The 25,707-nt window shown below is 45.0% G+C and overlaps 2 protein-coding genes across 29 annotated transcripts in view; one reads left to right on the forward strand and one right to left on the reverse strand.

The window, feature by feature from the left end:
• Positions 1-1,592: 1,592 nt before the first annotated feature.
• On the forward strand, positions 1,593-15,756 carry Rnasel (ribonuclease L). 26 transcript variants are annotated; one of them, XM_039090872.2, is made up of 9 exons: positions 1,593-2,198; positions 5,990-6,138; positions 6,784-8,381; positions 9,168-9,253; positions 10,613-10,818; positions 11,472-11,619; positions 12,502-12,632; positions 13,703-13,905; positions 15,412-15,756. In XM_039090872.2, the coding sequence occupies exons 3-8, from the start codon at positions 6,893-6,895 to the stop codon at positions 13,872-13,874; spliced, it is 2,232 nt and encodes a 743-aa protein (XP_038946800.1). In that variant the 5' UTR covers positions 1,593-2,198; positions 5,990-6,138; positions 6,784-6,892; the 3' UTR covers positions 13,875-13,905; positions 15,412-15,756.
• A 4,753-nt stretch (positions 15,757-20,509) lies between these two features.
• The window catches only part of Rgsl1 (regulator of G-protein signaling like 1), a 54,749-nt gene continuing 49,551 nt past the window's right edge, over positions 20,510-25,707 (reverse strand). For 2 of the 3 annotated variants that reach the window (XM_039091355.2, XM_039091358.2), the window contains exons 21-22: positions 22,580-22,771; positions 20,510-20,795 (exon numbers count right to left, since the gene is read on the reverse strand). In XM_039091355.2, coding sequence (XP_038947283.1) covers positions 22,680-22,771 — 92 coding nt within the window. In that variant the 3' untranslated portion in view covers positions 20,510-20,795; positions 22,580-22,679. Of the gene's footprint in view, positions 20,796-21,536; positions 21,616-22,579; positions 22,772-25,707 lie in introns of all 3 variants that reach the window. The other variant, XM_039091356.2, reaches the window with a different exon arrangement.

Here is a 25,707-nt window from a genome sequence, read left to right on the forward strand (position 1 = left end):
GGAGTTAAGGCAAGATTTACTTAGTTCATAGGGGAAAAGACTGTTCAGAGGTCCAGGGACTATGAGGTGCAAATTCAAGGTGGGTGGAGTGCTAGAAATTGGTCCAGGAGAAGACAGAGAAGCCTGAAGTTAAGTATCGGATCCTAAGTTAAGTGGTTGATCCTAAGGGCGAGAGATGCAAGGGGCTTAGGGACCGTATTACAGGGTAGATGCACTCACCTGCAGGGAGCAAAGGCAGGCAGGCAAAGCTTGCAGCCTTCCTCCTGCAGATCTTAGCAGCAGCTAAAAGGTGCTGCACATTTTTCTCTTTGCTAATATCCTATCCGATCAGGTGATAGCTGAGACTAACCGTCACAGTCACGAGCTCAGACACCGCCTTAGACTTTGAGTAAAGCAAGAATGTGTGGATTTTTGTATCAAGCTTCCATATAAGGGAAAGTCCTCCTTTTAGCCATCCACAGGGCAGCTCACAGAAAGCATGGCGTAGCGCTCAGAGCTACTCGACTGACTTTAATCTCATGCCTGCGGCTTGCTAATCAGTAGATTTCTCAATTTCTCAGACTCTCACTTTGTGTTATAAAATGTGACTATAAATAGTTATTGGCTTCAGAGAGCTTTTGTGATGGTGGAAAAATGTGTGAAAAGTGTGTATCAGACAGTCTGGTGACATTAAAACAGCAGATACTTGACTGAGGCAGACGCTGCTCTAAATACTTTACCTAGGTTAACTCCTGTAATTCTTGTAAGAATTCTATAACATTAAAAACATAGATGCCAGAAAGTTTAAGTGAACCACTCAAATGGAAAGAGGTGCCGGTTAGCCGAGGCTGCCCAGCAAGCTCGTCCAGACCATTCGCACATTGCAGACAGGAGAAGCTCAACGATCTGTCAATTCATCCGTACTGTATTGCCTTCTACCCGAGATCCCAGAGGTTTTTGATAAACTAAGTGCAGGTCTGGAAATGAGCTTGAAGTCAAGCCCCACAGTCTGATTCTCTTTTTGGTCAAACAAAGGATTGAGGCTTCCTACCGCTGTTCCTGAACCACCGAGAAGTGTGGTTCAGGAGGAAGGGGGGATATCCTCCCATTTGCCTTGCCCTGTGTTTCCTTCCTGTGTATCCAGTCCTGGCTTCCCACTCACACCTGTCTACCCTTGGTAAATTATTCCTTCTTCAAAGTTTAAACCCACCCAGGGGCTGTCAATGGCCTGATCTCTTCTCCTGCTGGAAGAGATCTTTCTCTTGGACAATGTCTTTTGGTTCACGATGGTCCAAAGGAAGTCACGGTTCCTGTCTGGTGTCAGCTGCCCTTCCTCTCATGCTCACGTGACGTGACCATTAAAGAATTACTATGTTTTCCTCACAAGGTGAGAACTTGTACTTCCAGTCCTGGCCTTGATACAGAGTTGAGTTTTCTATTGGAATCTGATGGTTGCCTTCCTCTGTTATTCACTGGGTCTGTTATTCTTGTATTAATTGTCTTTAGGATTTTATTATATGCACATTTTCTATTATAGGTGGCCTCACGTAATTTTTAGAATTGGGGTTTGGAAATATATATATATTACATATATATATTACATATATATTACACACACACATATTATATATATGCCTTACCTCTTACAAATCGGTTAAATCTGCAACTACTCCAGGATCTGGTCTGGGTTGTTTAAAACTCTTCTCTGAGGAGAAAGTTCCAAGATGCAGGAAATAGTACTTAGCTTTTCAAAATGACCCATTCAGACTAGCCGACTTCTTTTGTAAGCGGAACCTTTTCTCCAACGTATCAACTGTGGCTCAACTCTAAATATGAGAGAACACACATACACATGAGCAAAATTGCCCTGGAAGCTCGGCTCAGCGGCTGTTTGAATTACTTCCCGTGGACATAAACAGCCCGGCAGATGACAGCAGCAATTAGAGCCATCCCGTGATCGCGGTCCGGGGAACAAGACACAAACAAGAGAACTGGTAAGCACGACCAAAAGGAGCTGAATGTCGCCTCTGCTGGCTAGCCTGAGTGACTGCTGCCTCTGAGGCGTCTAGCTCCCCTTTGTTTAGTCTGGTTCCTAGAAAACAACAGCGAAAGTGGCCAGTGTGGAATTCATCTTGCTTCCAAACAGCATCGAGTCACTCCCGGATCTTTGTTTCGTTGCACCTCAGATCATCTGAATAGCCCAAGCTTGTCAGGCTCAGGTAATCAAGTCTCCGATTTTCTCTAAGCTACTCAGTGGTTTCTGGGCGGAGTTTTTCCTATTGTAGCAACTTCCTACACTGTTTATCACAGGCAAGCTTCCTGGGCTTCCCCACAAGCTGCTCTGGTGAGGCAAAAAGCCAGTATGCTCTAGGAGTCTTTATCACCTCGTCTACCTAATTCTAACAGTCTCCGTTAAAGGAAACACTTTGGGCATTCCATTTAGCAAGCCTCGGCTGAATCGGAAGTGGTTTGTGGCTCAGGTGGCAGTCAAAACCAGAACAGTTTTAGAGCTCAGAGCCGTGGTCACACAGCTGCTGCTAGGGAATTAATTGCCCCCATCACCTCAGCCTGTTGACATGTTTGTGGGGGCATTTTCTTGATTAATGACCAATGTGGGTGGTGTAACCTCTGATCAGGTGGTCCTATAGAAGGAAACCAAACTGAACAGGCTATGGGGGAAGTCAGTCAACATTGTCCTCTATGGTCTCTGATTCAGTTCCTGCCTTGATTTCCACTTTGGCTTCCCTTGATGCTGGAGTATATAACTAGCAATCAAATAAGCCCTTTCTCTCCAACATGCTTTTAATCAGTGCCTTACCACAGCAACAGAGGAAACTCGGACTGTTGTCTAGAGACAGAAACTCGGAAATGACGCATAGTGACGGTGTGCTTGCTTCCTTAAAGCTTAGCCTCTCAGTCAGTCGGCTGAAACTGGCTGAAGTTTAGTTGCAGCGGTTGGCTGAGACTCAATGCTCTGTGACAAGAGTACATTCATAAACTTTCCATAGTTATGAGTTAACTTTGGTTGTGGCTTATTACTTGAGAACAGAGGCACCCCAAGACCAAACAGAGTTTTAACATCTCCCCACTTCCCAAGTTTGGCGGCCATCTTGCTCAGAATGGAACCTGAAGTCTTTACAAGGGTCCCTAAGGTCCTACATGACTCGCACCCCCCCCCCCTCCATTTCCCATTTCTCTCCCTCACTGGTCTGTAAGCTCTTCCTCGATTATACCAGGACCGTTTGGCCTCAGGCCCTTTGTACCCACAGCTCCTACTGAGGTGTCTGTGTAGTGTGCTTCTGAGCCTTCCCCCAGACTTTGCTCAAATGTCTTTGGAACAAAGACCACCTATCATCCCATGGAAAGTCTCCATTCTGGTGTGTGTGTGTATGTGTAGGCCAGTGGATAACCTCAAGTATCATTCTTTAGGCACTGACCACCTCTCATTGGCTTAGAACCTACCAAGTAGAGCCAGGAGACCTCCGCCAAGTCTCTCTTTTTAGTGGTTTCTAAGATTGAATTCAGGCCCCATGCTCACAGGGCCAACACTTTAATGACTGCCTGTGTCTCTGGGACTCCCATTCCAGGACTCTAACCCGCCAGGGCTCTCCAGCCCCACATCTTCCCTGTGGGTTTTTCACCATAAGACTCACTACATGATGGGGCTGCTTCTCTTCCCTGTATGGCTTCAGTCAGAACAAAGGTGGGCTCTTGATACAGCCCAGTTTCCAAAGCACAGCAAGCTACTTTCCCACTTTATCCCCTGGTTTCTGTAGCTGTAATGTGGGGTGAAAAGCAGTAGCTATTGCAGGATTGGCTTCCCTGACTTGGTATTTGTGACGTGCTCAGAACAGTTCCTGAAGACCCATGAGCGATGCAAATGTTTTCTGTTATTTGCATAATTGCCACCATCACCACCAGCAGCACCACCAGAATCCTCGTTACTATTATCTGTTCAGGTAGCAAAATAACACACCTGAGGACACATCAGAAGCAGCAGGATATATCGAGGCACTAGAAGACATCACCTATGAAGCCCATAGGAATAGGGGCTGTGAGGGACTGCTTTATATCTGGAAATCTTATTATATACACTTTTGTAAAATGTACTAATGGGACTAGAACTCAGCAGGTAAATATGCTTGCCAGACAGGCCTGGCAACCTGAGTTTGAACTCTGGAAGTTTGTACAGGCGGAAGCAGAGAACTGACACCCAAAGTTGTCTTCGACCTCCATCAGCCTGCCCAGACACACACTGCATGTACATGCACACAATATTCCTCCTCTGCCTCAAGGAACAAGCTCCGGGTTTGTGTAGTAAGCTGCTGTATTCCAAGCACTTAACAGTCATCACGGGCAACAGACTCTCTGCCTGCTATGTATTAGCTAAGTGATGGCTTGAGCATGCTTGGCTCAGGGAGTGGCACTATTAGGAGGTGTGGCCTTGTTGAAGTAGGTGTGTCACTGTGGGCATGGGCTTTAAGACTCTCCTCCTAGTTGCCGGGAAGCCAGTCTTCCACTAGCAGCCTTCAGAGGAAGATGTAGAACTCTCAGCTCTGCCTGCACCATGCCTCCCTGGATGCTGCCATGCTCCCACCTTGATGATAATGGACTGAACCTCTGAACCTGTAAGGCAGCCTCAATTAAATGCTGTCCTTTATAAGACTTGCCTTGGTCATGGTGTCTGTTTACAGCGGTAAAACCCTCACTAAGCCAAGATGACTAGCTAGTGGATTATGCGGTCATTTCCTTGTTTTCTTCCAAGGGGACTTGTGATAACGGAGAAGACACAGAGTGATGGGTGAAGTTGGTTCCTATAACCTGAAAGGTGAGGGCAGTGATGCCTACTAAATCTGTCCTCCAAGGTCAGGGGAACAGCCCTTGTCTTCCTCCAGGAGGAGAAGATTGCTCAGGCTGTCCCTGGACTGACCCTGCACTCAATGCTTTCTGTTCTTCATTTTCTCACTCCTTTCTTGGCTCCGCCTTGATGGCTCAGGGACACCGCCATAAGGAAATGTTTCCTCTAAGGAGTGTTCTTAAGGGGTTGTTGCTGTCATAGGAATGTTTGCTGAGAGGAGGAGGGTAAGGTACACTGGGGAGAGCTGGCTGAGGAGTCGTTCCTTGTCTAATCTCTCTTCCCTTCTTCCCTCCCCTCCCCTCCCCTCCCCTCCCCTCCCCTTCCCTTCCCTTCCCTTCCCTTCCCTTCCCTTCCCTTCCCTACCCTTCCTCTCTCTCTCTCTCTCTCTCTCTCTCTCTCTCTCTCTCTCTCTCTCTCTCTCCCCCCCATCCTGGCTGGGTGGGGGTGGCTGGGAGGATTGAGGAGCTGGGACTGATAGCCACTGGGCAGCAGCCCCATGCTTGCCTGCTTGAAAGCCTTTCCTCCTAAGGTGCCTTGAGGGCTCCTACACTGTTTATTTGCATCCTCTGTTTCTGGGGCAGCTCTGCTATGAGGAAGGAGAAAACGGAAAGTGAAAGTAGGCTCGTTTGCTGCGGGGGGGCTCCATTCTGCACTGGGCTTTTCCTCCCAGCATGCCCTGATTTTCTTCCCTCCTCTGCTCCTTACAATACACCAACCCACTTTACAGCCTGTGGCAGTTAGGACCCATTACGAAAACGCTTCGCTTCGGTGCTTGGTATTCAGAATATACCGCAGATGCAGATCTCAAAGGAGGGGGTTTTGTACATTTTGTAGCAGACACAGATAATTAGATGTTCAGGCTGATGAATGAACAGGTAAACCTCGGGCTGAGGGAGGGCCCTGGGCTAAATGACCCTCCTGGTAGGGTACATGGATGAGTGGGTGTGGGGGGAGTATTTGCTACACTCCCCAGGACACCGTCTGCAATGGTCCTGTTTATTGTTGTCTTCTGTTGAGGAAACAAAATTGTGAGTCCGTGGTTTAAGAATGTGCAACCAGGAAGTGGCAGTCAAAAGTTGCAGACCCAGAAACTCAAAGCTGAGTTCATACTTTTCACATTTTTTTCAACCGACACTGCTTCAATAAAAACAGGCAGGGGTCCGGAGAGGAGGAGCAGTGAGTGTGGGGTGACCAGTCTCACCTAGGACAAAGAAAGCCAGATGGACAAAGTCAAACAAATCCACTTGTCTTCCTAAAGGAGCTTGCACTCCCCACTACCCCCAGAAGCTGCCAGTTACTCGGTAAGTACGTTTATAGAATATGGAGGAAAAAAGTAGTTCGTTTTCATGACTAGTCATGAAATTTTAAGACGTCTATTATAAGAACTATTATAGGAGAACTAGATAAAAATGAGCTAGATTTCCAACATCATTCAAACTTGCTTTAATTCTTGAAATATCATTTCAGATATTAAAATATTGAAGGTTAGAAAATTGAAACAAGCACGTAAGTGCGTCACTTAGTCTGACCCCAGCCTGGAAAGAAAGCTGTCCCCGTGTACTAAATATAACATGGCATGATATAAACATGGATGACGGAGATGGCAAGACAGACAGCTCTGTAACTGCTGTTCAGCTCAAACTGAAGGAAATCGTCCAGTCGCTGTGTGAATAGGGAGCCAAGTGTAGGATCTTGTTGGTGTTCACGTGTACTAAACATGTAGCAGTCACTTTGGGGGTGGGTCCATGGGGTAATAGTTTCCTCATTTTAAATTTACCTCGATTCATACTAGTCTACATGGTATACATTTTATACGTCTAAGAAATTATTAATTAAGCATGTAAACGTGTTTAGAAAGACTACGTAGAGGTAAAACTGAATCCCAAGCCAGGTAACTTTTTCCCCCTGTCTGAAATGACAAAGCTCCCCTCTTTATTCATGTACAGATGAGGTGTCAGAAGACAGAATATATCAGCCCAATTCCTACCGCAAGACTCTCTTTGTGTCCCCAAGAAACGCACGTGTTCATTGCTCAAGGAAAAGGCATTGACTATCATGGAGACCACGGATCATAGCACACCTCAGTGTGGATCCGCATCAGCAGGTGGTCAGAAGACCGTTGGCAAAGATGATTATTTGTTGATAGAAGCTGTTAACAAGGGAGATGCTGACAGGGTCCAGCAATTGTTAGAACAAGGGGCTGATGCCAATGTCTGTGAAGAATCTGGGGGCTGGACACCTTTGCACAACGCGGTGCAGTCTGGCAGGGTAGATATTGTGAATCTCCTGCTTCGTTATGGTGCTGACCCTCATCGGAGGAAGAAGAATGGGGCCACCCCCTTCATCATTGCTGGGATCTGTGGAGATGTGAGTCTGCTCCAGATTTTCCTCTCTCGAGGTGCAAACATCAATGAGCGTGACATGCACGGATTCACGGCTTTCATGGAAGCTGCTGAGTATGGTAACGTTGAAGCCCTAAAATTCCTTTTTGCTGAAGGGGCCGATGTGAATTTGAGACGGGAGACAACGGAGGACAGAAGGCGACTGAAGCAAGGAGGGGCCACGGCTCTCATGAGCGCTGCGGAGAATGGCCACCCGGAAGTCGTGAGAATTCTCCTCGATGAAATGAAGGCAGAAGCCGATGCTCGGGACAATATGGGCAGAAATGCCTTAATCCGTTCTCTGCTGAACCGCGATTGTGAAAATGTTGAAATTCATGTGGAGGAGATCACTTCAGTTCTGATTCAATATGGCGCTGATATTAATGTGAGAGGGGAAGGTGAGAAGACACCTCTGATCTCAGCAGTGGAGAGGAAGCACACAGGTTTGGTGCAGATGCTCCTGAGTCAGGAGGGCATAAAGGTGAATGACAGAGATAGCGAGGGCAAGACGGCGCTGCAAATTGCTGTTGAACTCAAACTGAAGGAAATCGTCCGGTTGCTTCTTGAAAAGGGAGCCGATACCAAGTGTGGCGATCTTGTTTGGATAGCCAAGAGGAATTATGACCATGGTCTAGTAAAACTTCTTCTCTCGTATGAAGCTAATCACGACACCAACCCTCCTGCTAAAGACTGGTTGCCTCACAGTGCACGCTGGGGGGAGGACTTGAAAAGACTCCACAGTGTGTCTCGACCCATGATTGGCAAACTCAAGATCTTCATGAATGATGCCTATAAAATTGCCAGCACTTCTGAAGGGGGCATCTACCTAGGGATCTATGACAATCGAGAGGTGGCTGTGAAGGTCTTCTGTGAGAATAGCTCACGTGGACGTAAGGAAGTCGCTTGTCTGCGGGACTGTGGAGACCACAGTAACTTACTGACTTTCTATGGAAGCGAGGAGCACAAGGGCAATTTATATGTGTGTGTGTCCCTGTGTGAGTCGACATTGGAAAAGTTCCTGAATGTGCCCAGAGAGGAACCTATGGAGAAAGGGGAAGACAAGTTTGCCCTCAGTGTCCTATTGTCTATATTTAAGGGTGTTCAAAAACTACACATGCATGGATATTCCCATCAGAACCTGCAACCGCCAAACATCTTAATAGGTGAGGCCCTGTGACGGTCTTGTATGTGTGCCTGGGATAGAATCACAGACTAAGCGATTTGTAATGATTGCAGATTTATTTCTGGTAGTCATGGAGATTAGCAGGGGTCACCTCTCGTAGGCTAAATCCTTGACTTCAATGCACCTTTACCTCTCATTGCCAACTTCCATCATTCCCTCATTCCTCTTTCTGGGGACTCAATAGTTTCTTTAAGAAGGAAGAAGGGGGGGTTGGGGATTTGGCTCAGTGGCAGAGCGCTTGCCTAGGAAGCGCAAGGCCCTGGGTTCGGTCCCCAGCTCCAGAAAAAAAAAAAAAAAAAAAGAAGGAAGAAGGGTCTGAAGGGGGCTGAGGAGAGGCTCAGAACCAGCACATCTTTGGCTTTTGATGGTAGCGTACAGTAGCAAAGTAGCTTGGGACTGACTGAACGGAAGTCAAGGCTAAGACCTCAGAACCCTGTTGGTTAGCTGTTAGTGAGCCGTAGGATATAACCTGAACTATGACCACCGGCCCCTTTCCAGTGTTGTGCCCCAGGAGCTGTGGGAGTCGAGAGGCGCTTAACTTCACCCTCATCTTTTCTTACTGTCTGCCCTATGAAAACTAAAATGTGTGTCCTGCTTTTGACAGATGCCTAATAGGTCAAATGAGGCTGGATATGAGCCAATAGCATAATTATTGATCTTCAGAGAGGATAAATAGATTGTATAACTTGTTACATATTTATTTAAGTGATTTGACAATCACTCCATAATTTTTTGTCTTTCCTGCACCTCTGAAACTGTCTCTTAGATTCTGAGAAAGCTGTCCGGCTGGCAGATTTTGATGAGAGCATCCAGTGGATGAGAGAGTCACAGACGGTCCAGAGAGACTTGGAGGTAATTCCTGTGCTCTAGTTAACCTTTTCTGTTCTCTGCTTCCTGGTCTGTTCATTACCTCACTTCCCGCGGCCGGGTAGAGAACTTATTTTAACCCGGAAGAAAAGACTTTCCACGGCTTCCTCCACCTTGTCCACTGTCCTCCTTCCCTTGCGCACAGTGGCATTTCCATGCGTCTCTCCTACAGGAGAACTTTCATGGGGCAGAGGAGTGGGTATAATAACTAGACTGGCATGGAGTCATCTTTCACCGTGGCCCCTTTCTTGGTCTCTAACTTTGCACTTCCTCCTCCACTAGCTGGATAAGTAACTAAACAGAGGGTACCTCTTCCAAGGCTTCCAGGAGGCATATCTGAACACTTCAGTGGTTCCCTCGGCAAACAGTTTCCTGCCTAAAGATAAAGCAATGAGATTTCCTCCCAACTCTATTCAAACTCACCCACTGAGCACCAAAGAAATTCCAGAGACTGAGGCTCCAGACAATTCCTGGGAGGGGTGAGGTCAGCCTTCAGGCTTGGAGGAGGCAGAGCTCAGCACAAGTGTCAAGACTGTAAAGTGCTTCTGCAAGGACACAGAGCTAGGTCCCGTGCATGGAAGCTTCCAGGCTTGTTCAGGAACAGTTGGGCAGTCCTATCCTGGATAATAACCAACGAGCAATAGCTTTGATTCTGGGTTTGGTGGCTTCTAACTTCGGTCCCCACCCCACCCCTACTTCCGCCCATCCCCGCACCCCCTTGGTATCTAGTATAGCTGTCTCTTGTGCTGGTCACTGCCTATTTCCTACTGCCCTACTGAAACCTAGTTCCCTCAGCTAGCTCTGTGTTGCATCTGACTGGGAATGACTCCATTATCTGTCGCCTCACTGTATCCAGTTCCTAACTTGTCCCAAGGCTGTCCCCTTTGCTTAAAGCATCCTCCCTTTCTCTGACTTATCTATATTCTGTCAGAATATTCCAGACCCAGGTAGACTCTTCTGCTGCCCCTATCCCATGGACTCTGGACCAGGATTATCTTTCAGGAGGCTTAAGCTGCATGGGCCACATGCTGCCCCGAAGAACTCTTTGTGCACAGAGTTTGGCCTTTCTCCCCCTGTAGATTTGGAGTTCAGGGTGTTAGCCATAACACCGCGGGACCACAGGAATACAGCCCACAGGTGCCTTCCATTTCCACACTGAGAAGCTGAATGAGGGTTTGTTTAGATTATGGACTCAGAGACTTCAGCTCAGGCTGGAAGCAAGGGCTTGATAGAGCAGATCTCTGTCCAACGAAGTCGACAATATTAACTCTCAAATCGTCCACGTTTACCCACATAGAGAGGTAACACACTGAAATTTTGCCTCGACTTATGGCTTCTGTGCAGGACCTTGGACGACTGGTTCTCTATGTGGTAAACAAAGGTGAGATCCCCTTTGAGACACTGAAGGGTCAGAATGATGAAGAATTGCTTACGATCGCTCCAAATGAGGAGACTAAGGACCTCGTTCATTGCCTGTTTTCTCCTGGAGAAAATGTAAAGAACTGTCTGATGGACCTGCTTGGCCATCCTTTCTTTTGGACTTGGGAGAAGTAAGTAGGACTTGGCTGTGTATTACAGCAGTGGTTCTCATCTCTTCCTAACGCTGTGACCCTTTAGTGTAGTTCCTTTAAGGTGTGGTGAGCCTCTCCATAAAATTATTTTCATCAGTATGCCATAAATTTGCTACTGAATTTGCTACTGTTAGGAATTGCATTGTAAATATCTAATTGGCAGGATATTTGATATGTGACCCCTGTGAAAGCGTCTTTCCACTCCAGAGGGGTTGCAGCCCATAGGTGGAGAACCACTGTGCTGCAGGCTTTTCTGTGGAGAGGGAGAAGTGGTGTGGGCTACTGTCAGGGCTAGGAATCAGCAGGCCCAGGCTTTTCTCTCACCTCAGCATTGTTGAAGGTGTGTCCTTGGGCAGGGTGACAACCTATGGATTTCTGTTTTTTTTTTTTTAATATCTATCTATTGTATGTATATGAAAATGTTGCTGGGAATTGAACTTAGGACCTCTGGAAGAGCAGTCTGTGCTCTTAAGCACTGAGCCATCTCTCCAGCCCCTAGGTTTCTGGTTTTAACTACTGAAGAATAAGTGGAAAGCAACAGGAAGGCCTCTCCCAGTATGCAGACATTTTATTAAAAAATCAAAGCATATCGCGTTTTCTCCTTTTTGGAAAATACAGAATGACCATGGTAGTTCTATCGTCCTCAGCCGCTATAGAACGCTTCGGGATGTGGGAAATGAATCTGACATCAAAGTACGAAATAATAAAAGTAAACTTCTCAAGCTACTGCAGCCTCAGACACACGCGCCTTCCAGAAGCTTTGATCGGTGGACGTCTAAGGTAGGAACACCTACCTTCTGTGGTCTAGGAAGAAGAGCGTGCCTAACAGTTTGTGCTGCCTTTTCTAACTTATTTTATACACCAGCCTGTTGCTACCAGGAAGTGAATGAGGTAATTCTCTTTTCTCCAGATGAGCCCTCTTGACTCTTTTGGGTCTCTGCTCCCTCCTTCAGAGCACACTATCATTCAAGTTCTGCCTGAGGATGGCCTTGACCCTGCACATTTTCCCTTCCCCCAAGTCCCCGTCAAAAAAGTCCCATTGTGATGAGAATGACTTAATTTGCTTGTTGCGACTAGCTTCCTTTCCATCAGTTTTCATGCAAATGGCATAACTTTGTTCTTTTTATGGTTGAAAAGATCCCTTTGGGTGCACACCCCACAGTTTCTTTAAGCATTTCACTATTGAGAGACACCTAGGTTGGCTCCAAGCCCTGGCTACTGTGAGCAGTTCTACGACATCCCTGTGATATGTTTCCCTAGAGTCCTTTTGATAAATAAATACCCAGCAGAATTGTAGCTGTTCGTAAGGTAGGTGTAGTTTTAGATTTTTGAAGAACCTCAATACTGACTTTCATAGTGGTTAGGCTAGTTGACACTCCCAGAAAGGTTTTTAATAGGCACGGTTCCTAGGAAACTCGGCAAGTACAGACAAAAGGGAAGTTAGTAACTTACAAACACGCATTCAAATGCAGCACAACGACGGTGGGGTTGTGTACCTCGCTCTGAGTATCCTGTGCCTTTCATCTGTTTCTGTCTGCTTGCTTAGCTCCTTGTTGGTCGAGGGCATTTGTTCAAATTTGTATTTGGCCTGCTGCTATTAACATACCATCAGGATTTGTTTTATGTTGTCATCATATCTTGGACTAACGTTTTGTTTTTTAGATCGACAAACGTGTCATGTCTGACATGAATGGTTTCTATAAATCCCGAAAGGGTTATCGGGATACTGTAGGTGATCTGCTGAAGTTTATTCGGAATATAGGAGAACACATCAATGAGGAAAAAAACAGGCAGTAAGTGCTGCTTTCATCTGCCTGCGTTATACATGGACTGAGAACAGTTAGAAAACCCACTTCTAGGTTTGTCAGTATGGAAAAAAGAAAACTTACTTTGATAAAGAAAAGCAAGTTGGGGCCTTTAATTCCACAAATCAGGAGGCAAAGGGAGGCAGATCTCTGAGCAGTCAGCCAGGTCTACACAGTAGGTTCCAGGCCAGCCAGAACTGCACAGTAAGACCCTGCTGGTTTTATCGTCAATTACAGACAGGCCTCCTTTTCAGCTTTGCTGAGTTCTGTTGAACAAAAGAAGCTTTCTGTGTTAATAAGCATAGAAGATAGGGCTATGTAAATGTAGGCTTACAAAAGTTGCCCACATTAATTAAATCATCTTTTGCTGTCAAAAAACATTAGCTGCAAATACACATATACACACACACTCACACACACACTCACACTCATATCATGCTCACATCCCATCCCTCCACACACTCACACACTCATACACACATACACACTCATATCATACATCCCCATCCCTCCACACACACACACAAACACTCACACACACACACACTCACACTCATATCACACTCACATCCCCATCCCTCCACACACTCATACACACACACACACACACACACACACACACACACACACACACACACCTTTGCAGTTCAGACTGTTTTCTTTTTTATTATTAGAGATTGTATATAAGGGATTGTGGTATTATTTTACCATTGTTACCATCTTGTTTATATCTATTTTTAGAATTTCATACATAGCTACTGTATTTACATAATTTCCATCCTTCTCTCTCCCTTCTAACTCTTCCTGTGTCCTCATCTAGGGGTAGGGCCTTGGGAGGGTCATCCCTGCTCCCTGTTTTGCTACCATTTTTTATGAACGAGCAAACCAATTCAGAAAGACTGCATTGCAAACACCTATTGAAGAGTCAAGAGGCATCTTATATCGGATTCCAAAGTCCTTCTTGCTCTTGCTAGAGTCCAGCAAGCTGCCGGGGTTTATTCTGAGAAGGAGGAAGAGCTTACGGACCAATAGGCTGACCTATTTGTGTTTCCTTTCAGAATGAAGGAGATACTTGGAGACCCTTCTCGTTATTTTCAGGAGACATTTCCAGATCTTGTAATCTATATCTACAAGAAACTAAAGGAAACGGAATTCAGAAAACACTTTCCTCAGCCTCCACCAAGCCTCAGCGTGCCAGAGGCAGCGGGACCAGGGGGTGTACAGAGCTGAGTCTTGAAAGTTCATGGGACCATTTCTTCCAGTCAGTATAGTTCTTGGCAAGTTTCACATTTCTGGTCTCTTAAGCAGCCTGGTTGCTGTGAGCACTTAGATAGCCAGTATGTTGGTTTCTGATGCAGTAAGTTCTACACATTTCCATGATCACAAAAGCAGTGTACTACAAAGCTATACTGCCCCATTTTAGTGGATGGAATGGGGAGCGCCTTCTGTTAAGATTTTGTTTAAAAAAAATTACGTGTGTGTGTGTGTGTGTGTGTGTGTGTGCATGAGAGAGAGAGAGAGGGGTGGGGGGAGAGGCAGACAGACAGACAGGAGAGAGGGGAGAGACTGACTGACTGACTAATTGTGGAGTTGGTTTTCTCTTTCTACCTCTCTGTGGGTTCTGGGGATTGAACTTATGCTGTGAGGCTTATGTGGTAAGCATTTCTACTGAGTCATGCCCAGCAGCATGATTCCCATTTTCCCATGATTCCCGAGATGTATATCAAGACTCCTATGGCTGTAAGTTTTATATTTATCTCATTTAATCCTTCCAGTGAGCTTACAGAACAGAATTCATTGTCTCCCTTGAAGAACTGAGGCTCAGAGAATCTGAGTGACTTGCCCAGGATCACAAAGCACTGTTTAAAAAAAAAAAAAAAAAGACACGATTTTATTGTCACCTCTCACATGGGGGCTTCATCCAGCATCTCTTCTGGATGAAATTCAGGAATAGGCCAACATATGCCAAAAGGACTTCGTATTCGCTGGGTACTGTATATGTCTAGGCACCATCTAAATGAATTCCATTCCTTCTGCGAGCATCTGTACTGGTGTCTCATGACTTCGAGGTTATAGTTCTCACTTGAAGTCGTTTATCAGTGTCACGGCTGGGGGCGGGGAGATGGCACTACTGGCATTGAGTAAGGAGGAACCAGCGATGCCAGCAAACATTCCAGTGATGCATGAGGCAGCTTCCCACAATGCCACACTAGGCACACTACGTATCAGGGGTGCTGAGGCAGAGAAAGACTGTTCTGAGCTGGCCCTGGACCCAGGACTGTGGAGTGCACTGAACGCCCCCAGAAGAATGATGTGGGTGTCTTTTCTTGATGCTGGATCTGAAATGAAGCAACTCCTTCTGGTGTCCACACAGGAGTCCTCACTTTCCCTCACTTCCCATGCTCCACGGGGCAATGATCCAACTGGGATACTCTCTCTAGTTCTCTGACACACGTCACCTCGGTGCAAACTTTATCCTTTTGAGCTCCAGCCCTCCTCCAATCAAAGCCCTATCCTTAGGGCCTTTGTATCTTTACTGCTTAGTAAAAACTTTGCTCTGTGACAATGCTTGATAAGTTTCCACTGAATAATCAATGGACAATCTTTGCACATGTTCGACGACGATGATAAACCTTTAGTATTTACACATTATATGTACATGTTTTTAAATTTAATTTTGTTTTGAGAACAGTGCTGTAAGGCAAGCATGTGATCTTTATTTTGGCAATGAGGAAAGTAAGGCTAGAAATATTTCTGTTTACTCTAGGCACATGGCATGGAGATTCACTACCTTGATTTGGACAGACTTTCTGGTGTGATATCTGATGTTCTTTTCACCTCTCATTGTGGTGACCAAGATGGCGCTTTAGAATGGGAATTAAATGCTATCTTAGACTCCTTCCCAAAAGGAGGCATCTTGAAGCGAATAGGTGCCTGTCACTGTAAGGAGTTAAGGCACGCTGGAAGAAACAGAGTAACGGCTTAAAGGATGGCATATTTAAAATTTAAAATTAAATGTTTTAAAATTGAGTTTTGTTGTCTGACTTGGATATGTCAATCAAAATGTCCATGTGTGAAGAATACTCAATAAAGATGGGAATCATTTCATTAAGTAGGATTTCCTGTCAGTGACTGGCGAGAGAGTCGATGAATCAGCAGTTCCTGGGAACTTGAATACCTATGCTTTGACTTGGGTTAGTCGTAGAAGGAAAGGAGAGAGAGTAAATCCTTAGGAGTAAGTTAGTGGGGGAGACTCCCCATCTGGCCCGGCCATCGGTCACTGCCCTGTTACTAACTTTATTCTGTGAGAACCATTTTACTTTTCCGTTTGTAGGCTTTTAAGAAGTTATGTGGGTGAAATTTCTAAACTCCGCCTCTTGGATATATTATAGAAAAACTGTCTTTCCTATCTCGTGTACTATATAAGTGACACCCCACATAAGAACTCTGAAGGGAGAGGTGGAAAGACACACATGCCCAAAGCTACCTCCTGACTGCTGAAAATGGAGTGGACTTCATACTCATCAGACACATACTACCCTTCACAACTACTTTTCATGCTTGGGGATAGAAATCTACCTTTGGAACAATAAAAATTTAAATATTCTTTAGATAATTTAGTCATACAGCTCTCGTAGGAAGTCTTTCCAAGCAGTGTTTGACTTAACGTTTCTTTTTGGAGCTCATGGCTACATCATTTTCTTCTTCCGTTACCTCCTTCGGACCTCTCCATATTCCTCTCCTTGCTCTTAAATTCATGCCCTTAAATTCATTGATTGATATATTAATGGGTTGAGACCTCATGAGTTTTCCCCTTTTTAGCTAGCATGCCCATTGGTGGTATTCTTGCTCCGAAATCCTTCCGCTATGCTAATATCACTCTAATGCCTAAACCAAGTGAAAGAAACAACCAAAGATGATAACATCAATGGAAGCTCAAAAATACTCAGTAAAACACTTGCAAGCAGAAACACCTCTAAAAGATTTTCCACCATGACCATCTTGAATTTATCCCCGAAATACGAGGATGGGTCAACATATTCAAGTCAATAAATATCATAAACCACATAAATGGACTTACTTAAAGACAAAAAGAAATTGCATGGTCATCTCAATAGATGCAGAGAAAGTCTGACAAAATCCAACACGCCTGCAGGATAAAAGCCCCAGATGTAGCCACCACAGATGTGTGTATCTCAACATAGTAAAAGCTATCTAGAGAAACCTACATCCAATATCTTAACGGAGAAAAGCTTGAAGCAGTCACACTGACGTAGGTATGAGACAGACAGCTCACTCTCCTCATTCCTACTCAATGCTGTGCTCAAAGCACTGGCTGGAATAGTAAGGCAAGTAGTGAAAACCAAGGGACGCAGACAGGAAAAGGAGTTAGGTTATCCCCGTTTACAGATGACATAATATTATACGCAAGAAATGCCAAAGACTATCAGGAAATGTCTAGAAATGATAAACAAATCCAGCGTACATTTTAAGGAAGGATGGATAGTAGCATGTGTCTATAATCCCAGCCTTTCTATGGCAAGATGAAAGCAGGGACAGGAGAGTTTCCACAGGCATGGATGCCAGCTAGCCCGGAGTGCGCAGATGTGAACGGCAAACCCTGTCCAGCAGTGTAGGAGGTAAGGCTTTACACGCGGAGCCATCTCCTCAGCCTTGTTCTTAAAAAAAAAAAAAAAAAACGTGAAAAGGACAGGCTGGAAAGTGACTCAGTGGGTCAAAGTGTTTGCTGTGCATGAGCGAGGATTTAAGTTCAGTTCGCAGAGTTCATGAGTGAGCCAGAAATGTAGGGCAAATGTCTGTCTACGCTCTTACAAGGAGATGGGAGGTGGAGACAGAAGAATTCCCAGGATTCTTGTGGGACAACTGATTTTTGTATTCAAAAGCTAAAAGCTAAAACAAAGCCCTTGTCTGAAATGAAATGGAAGGATTGACATTTGAAATTGTCCCCGACCTCTACATCTATGCCATGGCACATACCTGCCTGTACACACACACACGCACGCACGCGCACAGCATTCCACTTTCTATTTCCATTCTATTCCATTTGGATAGATGAGGAAATTTTTTTTCATCCAGTTTTCACCATTACAGATATTTTGTTGGACCTGTCACATGTTAGAAACTATGTTAAGCAAGGCGCGGTTGGCCTTGCCATATAGAGGTGTCAGCAGCACATGTTAAGAACATACAGGACAAACAGTGTGGCCTAGGGTAAAAGCAATCCAATCTCTTGTTTTCTAAGGGCCAGAGATGTTGTGTGTGGTATACAAGATGCCCGTGACTGTGCCAGAAGATGCTGCCATTCCCATCGTGTAGGAGAGACAACTGCTGCTCTCAGAGGGTTGCTAGGATACCGTCCTTTGCACACGTAGTGAACAGAGAGAGATGTCAGGGTGGACATCCCAGCTGTCTTAGACAGTGGTCTTTCTGGAAAGACAAATGAGTCAATGAGGAACTGGTCACTGGTTATTGTTCAGATGTGTGGGGACTTTTCTCAGTTCCTCTCCTCAGCAGCTGTTTGGTGCTTTTCCTGGAGAGGCAGGAACAAGTGCCTGTTATATACCCCAGATAGATGACCGTGGGAGAAGGCTCCTAAATTCCATAGCTTTCTGAATTCCTTTCTCCTCTTAATTCAGAGGAAATAGCTGGACAGCAGCAGCCCGGGTGTCAAGGTCATCACTGCCTTTCTTAGTGTGTGCGCATGCACACGCTCTTGAGTGCCCATTTGTGTTCATCATGGTGTGTGTGTGTATACATCAGAGTACAAGCTAGGAGGTTGCCCCTTACCTTCTACGTTGTTCCACAGGGTGTTTTGTTTACTTCTCTACACCCAAGGCTAGCTGGCCCCCAAGCTTGTGGGAACTCTTTCTCTGTCCCATCTTGCCACAGAATTGCTGGGATCATAGACACACATACATTTGGCGTTACGTAGGGTCTAGGAATTTGAACTTAAGTCCTCACACTTAAGTGCAAGGGCCCTACATACCAAACCATTTCTTCAGCCCTGTCATTGCTATTCTGAATCACTGCTGTGGACAGAACGAATGACGTATGAAGTCCCTAAATTAGATGGTGTTAGGAGATAGGCATTTGGAAAGCAATTAGGGTTGGAAGCAATCTCGGGGTGGGCTCTTCATGATGGGATTTTTGTGACCTAATTCATACAATGGAAGGGACCTAATTCATACAAAAGACTGTCTTTTACCTTTCCTTTCCAGAAGGGCATAGAGAATGAAGAAAACTATTTGTGTACCACAAGGAGAATGAAATGGTCAGTGAGTCCATCTTAGACGTTCGCCCTCTGACACTGAAAGGACTACCGTCTGTTTCGGCCACCCAGTTTAAGGGGTTTTATTATAGCAGCCTAAACTGATGTATGCTCTGGCTTTTTAGTCTGTAGGAACTTTTTAACCTTTTTACCAAAGTAACGAAGTCAAGCACTTAGCACACAACACAGCTGCCCCTCCCCGACGTTCATGAACTTCCTCTTTTCTCTCTCAGGAAATAAATGTGACAACATCTATATACCATCTCTCTCAGGGAAAAAAATGGTGCAACATTTCATCTCTATAAACCATGCTTGCAGTTTCTGGTCACCTTATGGTCTGTACGCTCAGACTAAGAATGTGCGATTCTCTGACAGGAGGGCAGAACAGGGTGGGAAGAAGAAACAAGGAACTGGGTTGTTCTGAGACTCTGGAAAACCATTGATAGATTATATGTAAACAATGTTTATTTTTATTCTTAAGGCATCAAAAATAATACCACAGCTGTGTTAGCCATCGTGTTGGCTTTTAACATTGAAGCCACAAGTCCCAAGGGGATTTGACAGCTACAGTAGAAAGAGCACCAACCTATAAGAAATGTAGAGATTTTCCACTTTCCATTTCCTGGAAAACCTCTCTCGTCTTTGAGTTCCAAGTGTGTGCTTTGTTCCCCTTCCTTGTGTATATTTTATAACATTGAGGCAATTGGTGTTTTATTTGCCCTTTGAAACAGAAACCCAGAGATAATGATTCACCTTACTGGAAGGTTTGCTTCTGGTGTGTTTGGGCCTCAGTGATTGGGCAGCCCAGAAAGTAGACATCATGAGTCATCTACAAGACAGGGCTATTCTGCCCTCAGTCTTCAAATACTCTCATCCAGAATCACCAGATCAGGCCCTGCTCCCTGACCTCATGAAACTTGGCTAGGTGTGGGGCTGGGATGATAGTGGTAATAAAGATATAATAGACCCTCTATTTTGTGTCACACAGGATGCCTGTGAACATGGGCACTTGTACTATTAGGGCAATATAGAAGCCTCCCTCACCAGGTCCACCAGATTCCACCACCGGGTCCACCAGGCCCCACCCAGGGGCTGTAGGACCCACAAAACACCACGCTAGGTGTTCTGTGTTTTTTAAAAATGAGAAGAGTTACTAGAGATTGACAACAGGGCCTGCGTGTGCTAAGCCGGTACTCTGATACTGAACTACATATTTAGCCCCATTCCCCCCACCCCAAATTGCTTCTATGTATTTGTGTTGCACTGTATGATATTTCAACTCACATATATGATATGTACCATCCATATAGGTCATTGTCATGTCCGTGATTTTAGATATTTATTACTTTTTTTTTCTGGGAACCTCCAAAATCCTTTCTACTATCTAGTGGTGTACTGTTATCAACAATAGTCATACTGTGTTATAGAATTTTGAACTTCTTTCTATCCAGCTGCATGCCTGTGTCTTCTGCTAACCGTCTCAGGCCACCCTGACTCCCAGGGTAACCTATATCTTAGCCCTTATTTCTGTGAGCTCAATCTACTTTAGCTTCAACATATGAGTGAGAACGTAAGATACTATATAGGGTGTATCCTTTATTCTGGCTAATGACCTGTAGACCCGATTATTGTGTAGGGGTGAAGCCTAGTACCCCAAGGTCCTGTACACATAAGCCAATCCCTCTCCTTGAGGAAACATCTGGATCCAGTGGTGGTGGATGTGAGAGACAGATGTCCTCATACTTCTCATGTCTCTCTCCGATGCATGCACCTGCAAAGGCTTCTCTGAAGATGGATCCTTCTGTCTCTCTTCCTCTGTGTCTTTTGGTCACTCCTTGATCTAAATGGGCTGTATGAACTCCCTAAGAATAAAAAAATTAAAAAGTTCTCAAAGCACCAAGAATGACTGGAACATAAAGAGACAGTCATTACTGTTCCCTCTTTGCTGTGGTCATGATGGCTATAATTGATTATTGGTTTTGTTTTCTTGTCATAGGTCAGGAAATTCTAAGGCCAGGAAAAGCAAAGGCATAATTTCATGGCTTATTCTCTCTACTACATGCCCAGTGGTGTGGCCAATTCATTTACTCATGTATTGGGTATGTATTTATGGGGAAACTATTAAGGTGTCACTGGGTTGAGTACTGGGAGTACAAAGAAAAATAAAATGTGGCCTTTGCCCTACAAATTATATATCACATGCCTGTAAAGGGCAAAGCTATAGGAGTATCCCTCTATTAATGATCAATGAGAAAACAGGACAAAAATCAATCTCTCTCTCTCTCTCTCTCTCTCTCTCTCTCTCTCTCTCTCTCATGCCCACACATGCATGCCTGCGCACATGCAAATGAAACCACCTTTTCTTTCCTTAAGTGAGACTTGTTGGCTGCTAACAGGTTCAGCTATGTCTTAATCTACCAGGAGAGCACTTAGTGCGGGACCCCAAAGTGGGCATTTCACTAGGTTCTCTTCAGTAACTTTGTGGGTATTTTTGTATCCTCTCTGGTCTCAAGTGCTGGCTTTTACTCTTTTAGGATTAAGTTCTTTCCAAAGATATCAGTCTTAGTAATGAGGCTCTTCTTCATTCCTTTCTGGGATCTTACCTGGTTTTTAAGAATTATAATTCTGTTTCATTGTCAGTATTCTCGTTATGAATTGAGGTCTTGTTCTTAAGCTTCTATCCTGTGAGGCAAGGGAAGATTCATTTTTTCCTTCTGAACCTTCCTTGTGCTGAATACTTGTCTTAGATGGGCCATCCTGGGGGGTCCTTAAAGCACTCTACCTGGGTCTTGCTTACCTCTGACATCCTCTGAGGATAAGCATGCCTACTGTCTTTCACTACCTGCTGCAATTCTAGCCTCACTAAACTTCTTCAGCCCTGGGGGTCATGGGCTCTGTTGTAGTAACATTGTAATGTATTTTATCCCTTGGGAAAGTCTAGGATAAAAGTTATCGGTACAGGACACATTTGTGCCCCCTTAAGAGATTCTTTAGTGTGCTTTGTAGTTCTGTATTCTGTAATGCACAGATACATTGATTAGTTCATAAAATCCTGTGGTTTTTACTCCTGACTTTTTCAATAGATACACAATGAGTCTGGTTACTCTGAAACGAAGCCTGCTGCGTTTGGTTTGGTTTAAAAAATTTTTATGGAATCTATTAGTTGTCAAGTTTTGTTCAGAACTCAGGGAAGAGCAACTGTTTCCGTGCACGGAAAGTTGCAGGGATGTTTATGTTAGGATAAAAATGTGACAATGAACAGGAAGTGCTACATGAGAAAGTCACTTGCCTGCTTAGCCCAACAGCTCCTTCACCCCCTTCCCACTCAAGATTTGCACAGACAATGGATGGGAGTGAGTCCCTGTGAAAATGGAGCACCTCACTTCCTGTGGTACTTGGTGACATGTCCGTCCATCCATCTATCCATCCATCATCCATCCATCCATCCATCCATCCATCCATCCATCCATCCATCATGAGATTTCTCAACAGCCCAGAGCCACGATTTGAACAAGGCTATGGAACTGTGGACTAATATCTTAAGCTCAGGTCAGGTGACCTAACCCACAAACTCATAGACCCCCCCCCAGTCTCAAGGAGGGCATGGGAAGCCGGGGCTCTCTCTCACACTCTGTCCACATCTTACCCGCTATGGTCTGGTCTTGCTCTGTCTGGGCTGTCCCATTCTCCTTTTTGATCTTTCCGCATGGTGCGAGGACATTTTATTTCTGACCAAAAGGGTTCTGTCAGTACTGGGAAGCTGATAAGGAATCATCCACCTCAGTTCTGGACTTGGCATGATTATTTTTCCTCTTTTTTTTTTTAGGGTATTTTTGGTCTAAAAGGACAGACACAAGGGGAAGAGGATGAGGCTGGAGAGATGGTTTAGTTGACAAAGTGCTTGCTGCGCGAGCATGAAGACCCCAGTTTTGGTTCTGAGCATCCATCACAAAGGCCAGGTTGACTGGCCTGGTTAAGGTTGCTGGATGCAGCTAAGATAGATACAAAGGGGCCGGAGAGATAGCTCAGTGGTTAAGAGCACTGACTGCTCTTCCAGAGGTCCTGAGTTCAATTCCCAGCAACCACATGGTGGCTCACAACCATCTGTAATGAGATCGGATGCCCTCTTCTGGTGTGTCTTGAAGACAGCAACAGTGTACTGGTAATAAATAAGCAAATAAATAAATATTGTAAAAGTAAGATACAAACAAAGGAGTCAGAATGCACAGCATACTCCATATCCTGGCAAAGCAAAGACCCCTCCCCTCTGTTCCTCCTGCCCACTTACCGGGATCAGCTGCTGAAGAGATCAATTTTAGCCTCTTATACACATTTATTTCTAGACTAGATTTTTTTTGACACTTGATAAAAGATCTTTATTTAACGGATTGTGTGTTTACATATTTGAGTTACGCCATAGAAAAACCAAAAGCACAAGAATGACACATTTAACTATTGTAAACATCATCTAGCCATTCTGTGTCTTAGTTACTATTCTGTTGTTATGAGGAGATACCATAGTTGAGGCAACTTATAAAAGAAGGCATTGAATTGGGGCCTGTGATCACCGTGGCAGGCACAAGACAGGCATGGAGCTGAAGCAGTAACTGAGAACTTTACATCCTGATCCACAGGCCTCTGGCCAAGAGAGAGACACTAGACCTGGCATGGGCTTTTGAAACCTTGAAGCCCACTCCCAGTGACAGACCTTTTCCAATAGGCCATCCCTACTTCCATAAGGCCACATTTACTAGTCCTTCTATCCTCAAGAGGAGATACTGAAGGAAAGGCCATCCAGTGACCGGTCCACGCACAGGCACCAAACCCTGACACTATTACTGAATCCATGTTGTGCTTGCAGACAGGAGCCTAGCATGGCTGTGCTCTGAGAGGCTCTACCAGCAGCTGAGACAGATGCAGATACTTACAGCCAACCACTGGACGGAAGTCAGGGACCCCTGTGCAAGAGTTAGGGGAAGGATCGAAGGAGCTGAAGGGGATGGCAACTCCATAGGAAGAACAACAGTGTCAACTAACTGGGACCCCTGGGAGCTCCCGGAGACTAAGCCACCAACCAAAGAACATACATGGGCTGGTGTCCATGACCCCTGGCACATATGTAGCAGAGGACTTCCTGGTCTGGCCTAAATGGGAGAGGATGTACCTAACCATGTAGAGACTTGATGCCCCAGGGAAGAGGGATGTTTGGAGGGAAGTGTGTGTGAGCTAGAAGTGGGTGGGTGAGGGATGTGGGTGTGTGTAGGAGCACCCTCTTAGAGGTAAAGGGGAGGAGGATGGGGTGAAGAACTCTGGGAGGGAGGACAGGGAGGGGGATAACATTTGGAATGTAACTGGTAAAATAGTTTTAAAAAAAGTTCCACTCCCTAGTGATTAAGCATGCAAATATATCCACGCTGTGGAACACAGTTTGGAGTATTTTGCTTTTCTCAAAACCAAGGGGTACCTTGTAACAGCATTGTAACAGGAATGTAGGCTCCTATACTCTGACTTTCTAGCTGCTTAAAAAAACATACTGATATTCTTGGAAGCGAAGCGTTTATGAATGAGTGAAATTAGACATATCTTTTACCAAAAAATTTAAAACTTCTTCTCCTTCTCTTCTTTTTGAGAAAGGATCTCTCTACGTACCCCTGGATGGTTTGGAACTCACTATGTACGCTAGGCTGGCTTCGAACTAACGGAGATCTGCCTTCCTCTGCTTCGACTGAGTGCTGGTATTTAAAGGTGTGCACTGTCATGCCTCGTCCTGTTTTATTATTCTTAACTGTGCATGTCTGTGTGCACAAGCTGTGTGAGAAGAGGTGCCCCCTTCAGAGACCAGAGGTGTCAGGTCCTCTGCAGCTGGTTAATACCTGATGCGGGTGCTAGGATTTGAACTAGGGTCCTCTCCAAGAGCACTGCAGGCTCTTAACCACTGTAATATGTCTTATTTTATAGCTATAAAGATCTAAATTTAAAGGTATCTTCATTCTGTATAAGTACATATTCTTTTTTTTCTTTTCTTTTTTTCGGAGCTGGGGACCGAACCCAGGGCCTTGCACTTGCTAGGCAAGCGCTCTACCACTGAGCTACACTGAGCTTAAATCCCCAACCCCACATATTCTTTTTTTAAATAAAATAGTTATGGCCGCATGCATGGTTTAAATCAACCAGTTTGTGTTGGGTTTGAAATTCATCATTAGGATAGAAAGGCTGCATTGCATTAGCTTCTACTTTTGCAGTAAGAAAACGTGGGCTGCAGAGTTGTCTGTTTCACATTGCAGGGAAGGGGCTGCTAGGCAAGCGGAGATGAACTCATGCTGTAGGGGGTCCCGGAGACCTGGTTTGCGTGATTCGTTTTCTTTTTCTCAGGAGAGCTTTCATTTGGTTATAGAGGCTGTACACGATGTTAGTCATATAGACCCGTGGAAGTAAACATCTTGCAACGGGACCACTAGAATCACAACCATCCTGGCATTTCATGCCTTAGAGAAGCAGAAAAGCCTAACTTCCTCCCCCAACACAAGCTAAGAACCGGGATTCTGTGTGGAAACAAAGGCGGGTTTGATGCTTGGGAGTAAAGTTGACTCTTTGAGTTGGAAGATGGGGAAGAGAGCATACTGTGCTCTCAGTAAGGGAGGCAAGGACCAGTCAGTAATGAGGAGCATAGTGATGGGAGCCTCCAGAAAGCAGGATGGAGATGTGTTCAAATCAGCAGGTGGATGCTGTGAAAGGAGAAAGCCTTTTGTGGTCTCTTAGAAAAGATTTTGTGTT

The sequence above is a fragment of the Rattus norvegicus genome, chromosome 13 (assembly GCF_036323735.1).
Source record: "Rattus norvegicus strain BN/NHsdMcwi chromosome 13, GRCr8, whole genome shotgun sequence".
NCBI lineage: Eukaryota > Metazoa > Chordata > Mammalia > Rodentia > Muridae > Rattus > Rattus norvegicus.

What these genes read in the sequence shown, in the direction of transcription:
- Rnasel (XM_039090872.2), top strand. Translation starts at nt 6,893, where the DNA reads ATGGAGACCACGGATCATAGCACACCTCAGTGTGGATCCGCATCAGCA. An exon ending in CGGTCCAGAGAGACTTGGAG is followed by an intron (nt 9,254 to 10,612) that starts GTAATTCCTGTG and finishes GCTTCTGTGCAG; the next exon opens with GACCTTGGACGACTGGTTCT. An exon ending in TTGATCGGTGGACGTCTAAG is followed by an intron (nt 11,620 to 12,501) that starts GTAGGAACACCT and finishes TTTGTTTTTTAG; the next exon opens with ATCGACAAACGTGTCATGTC.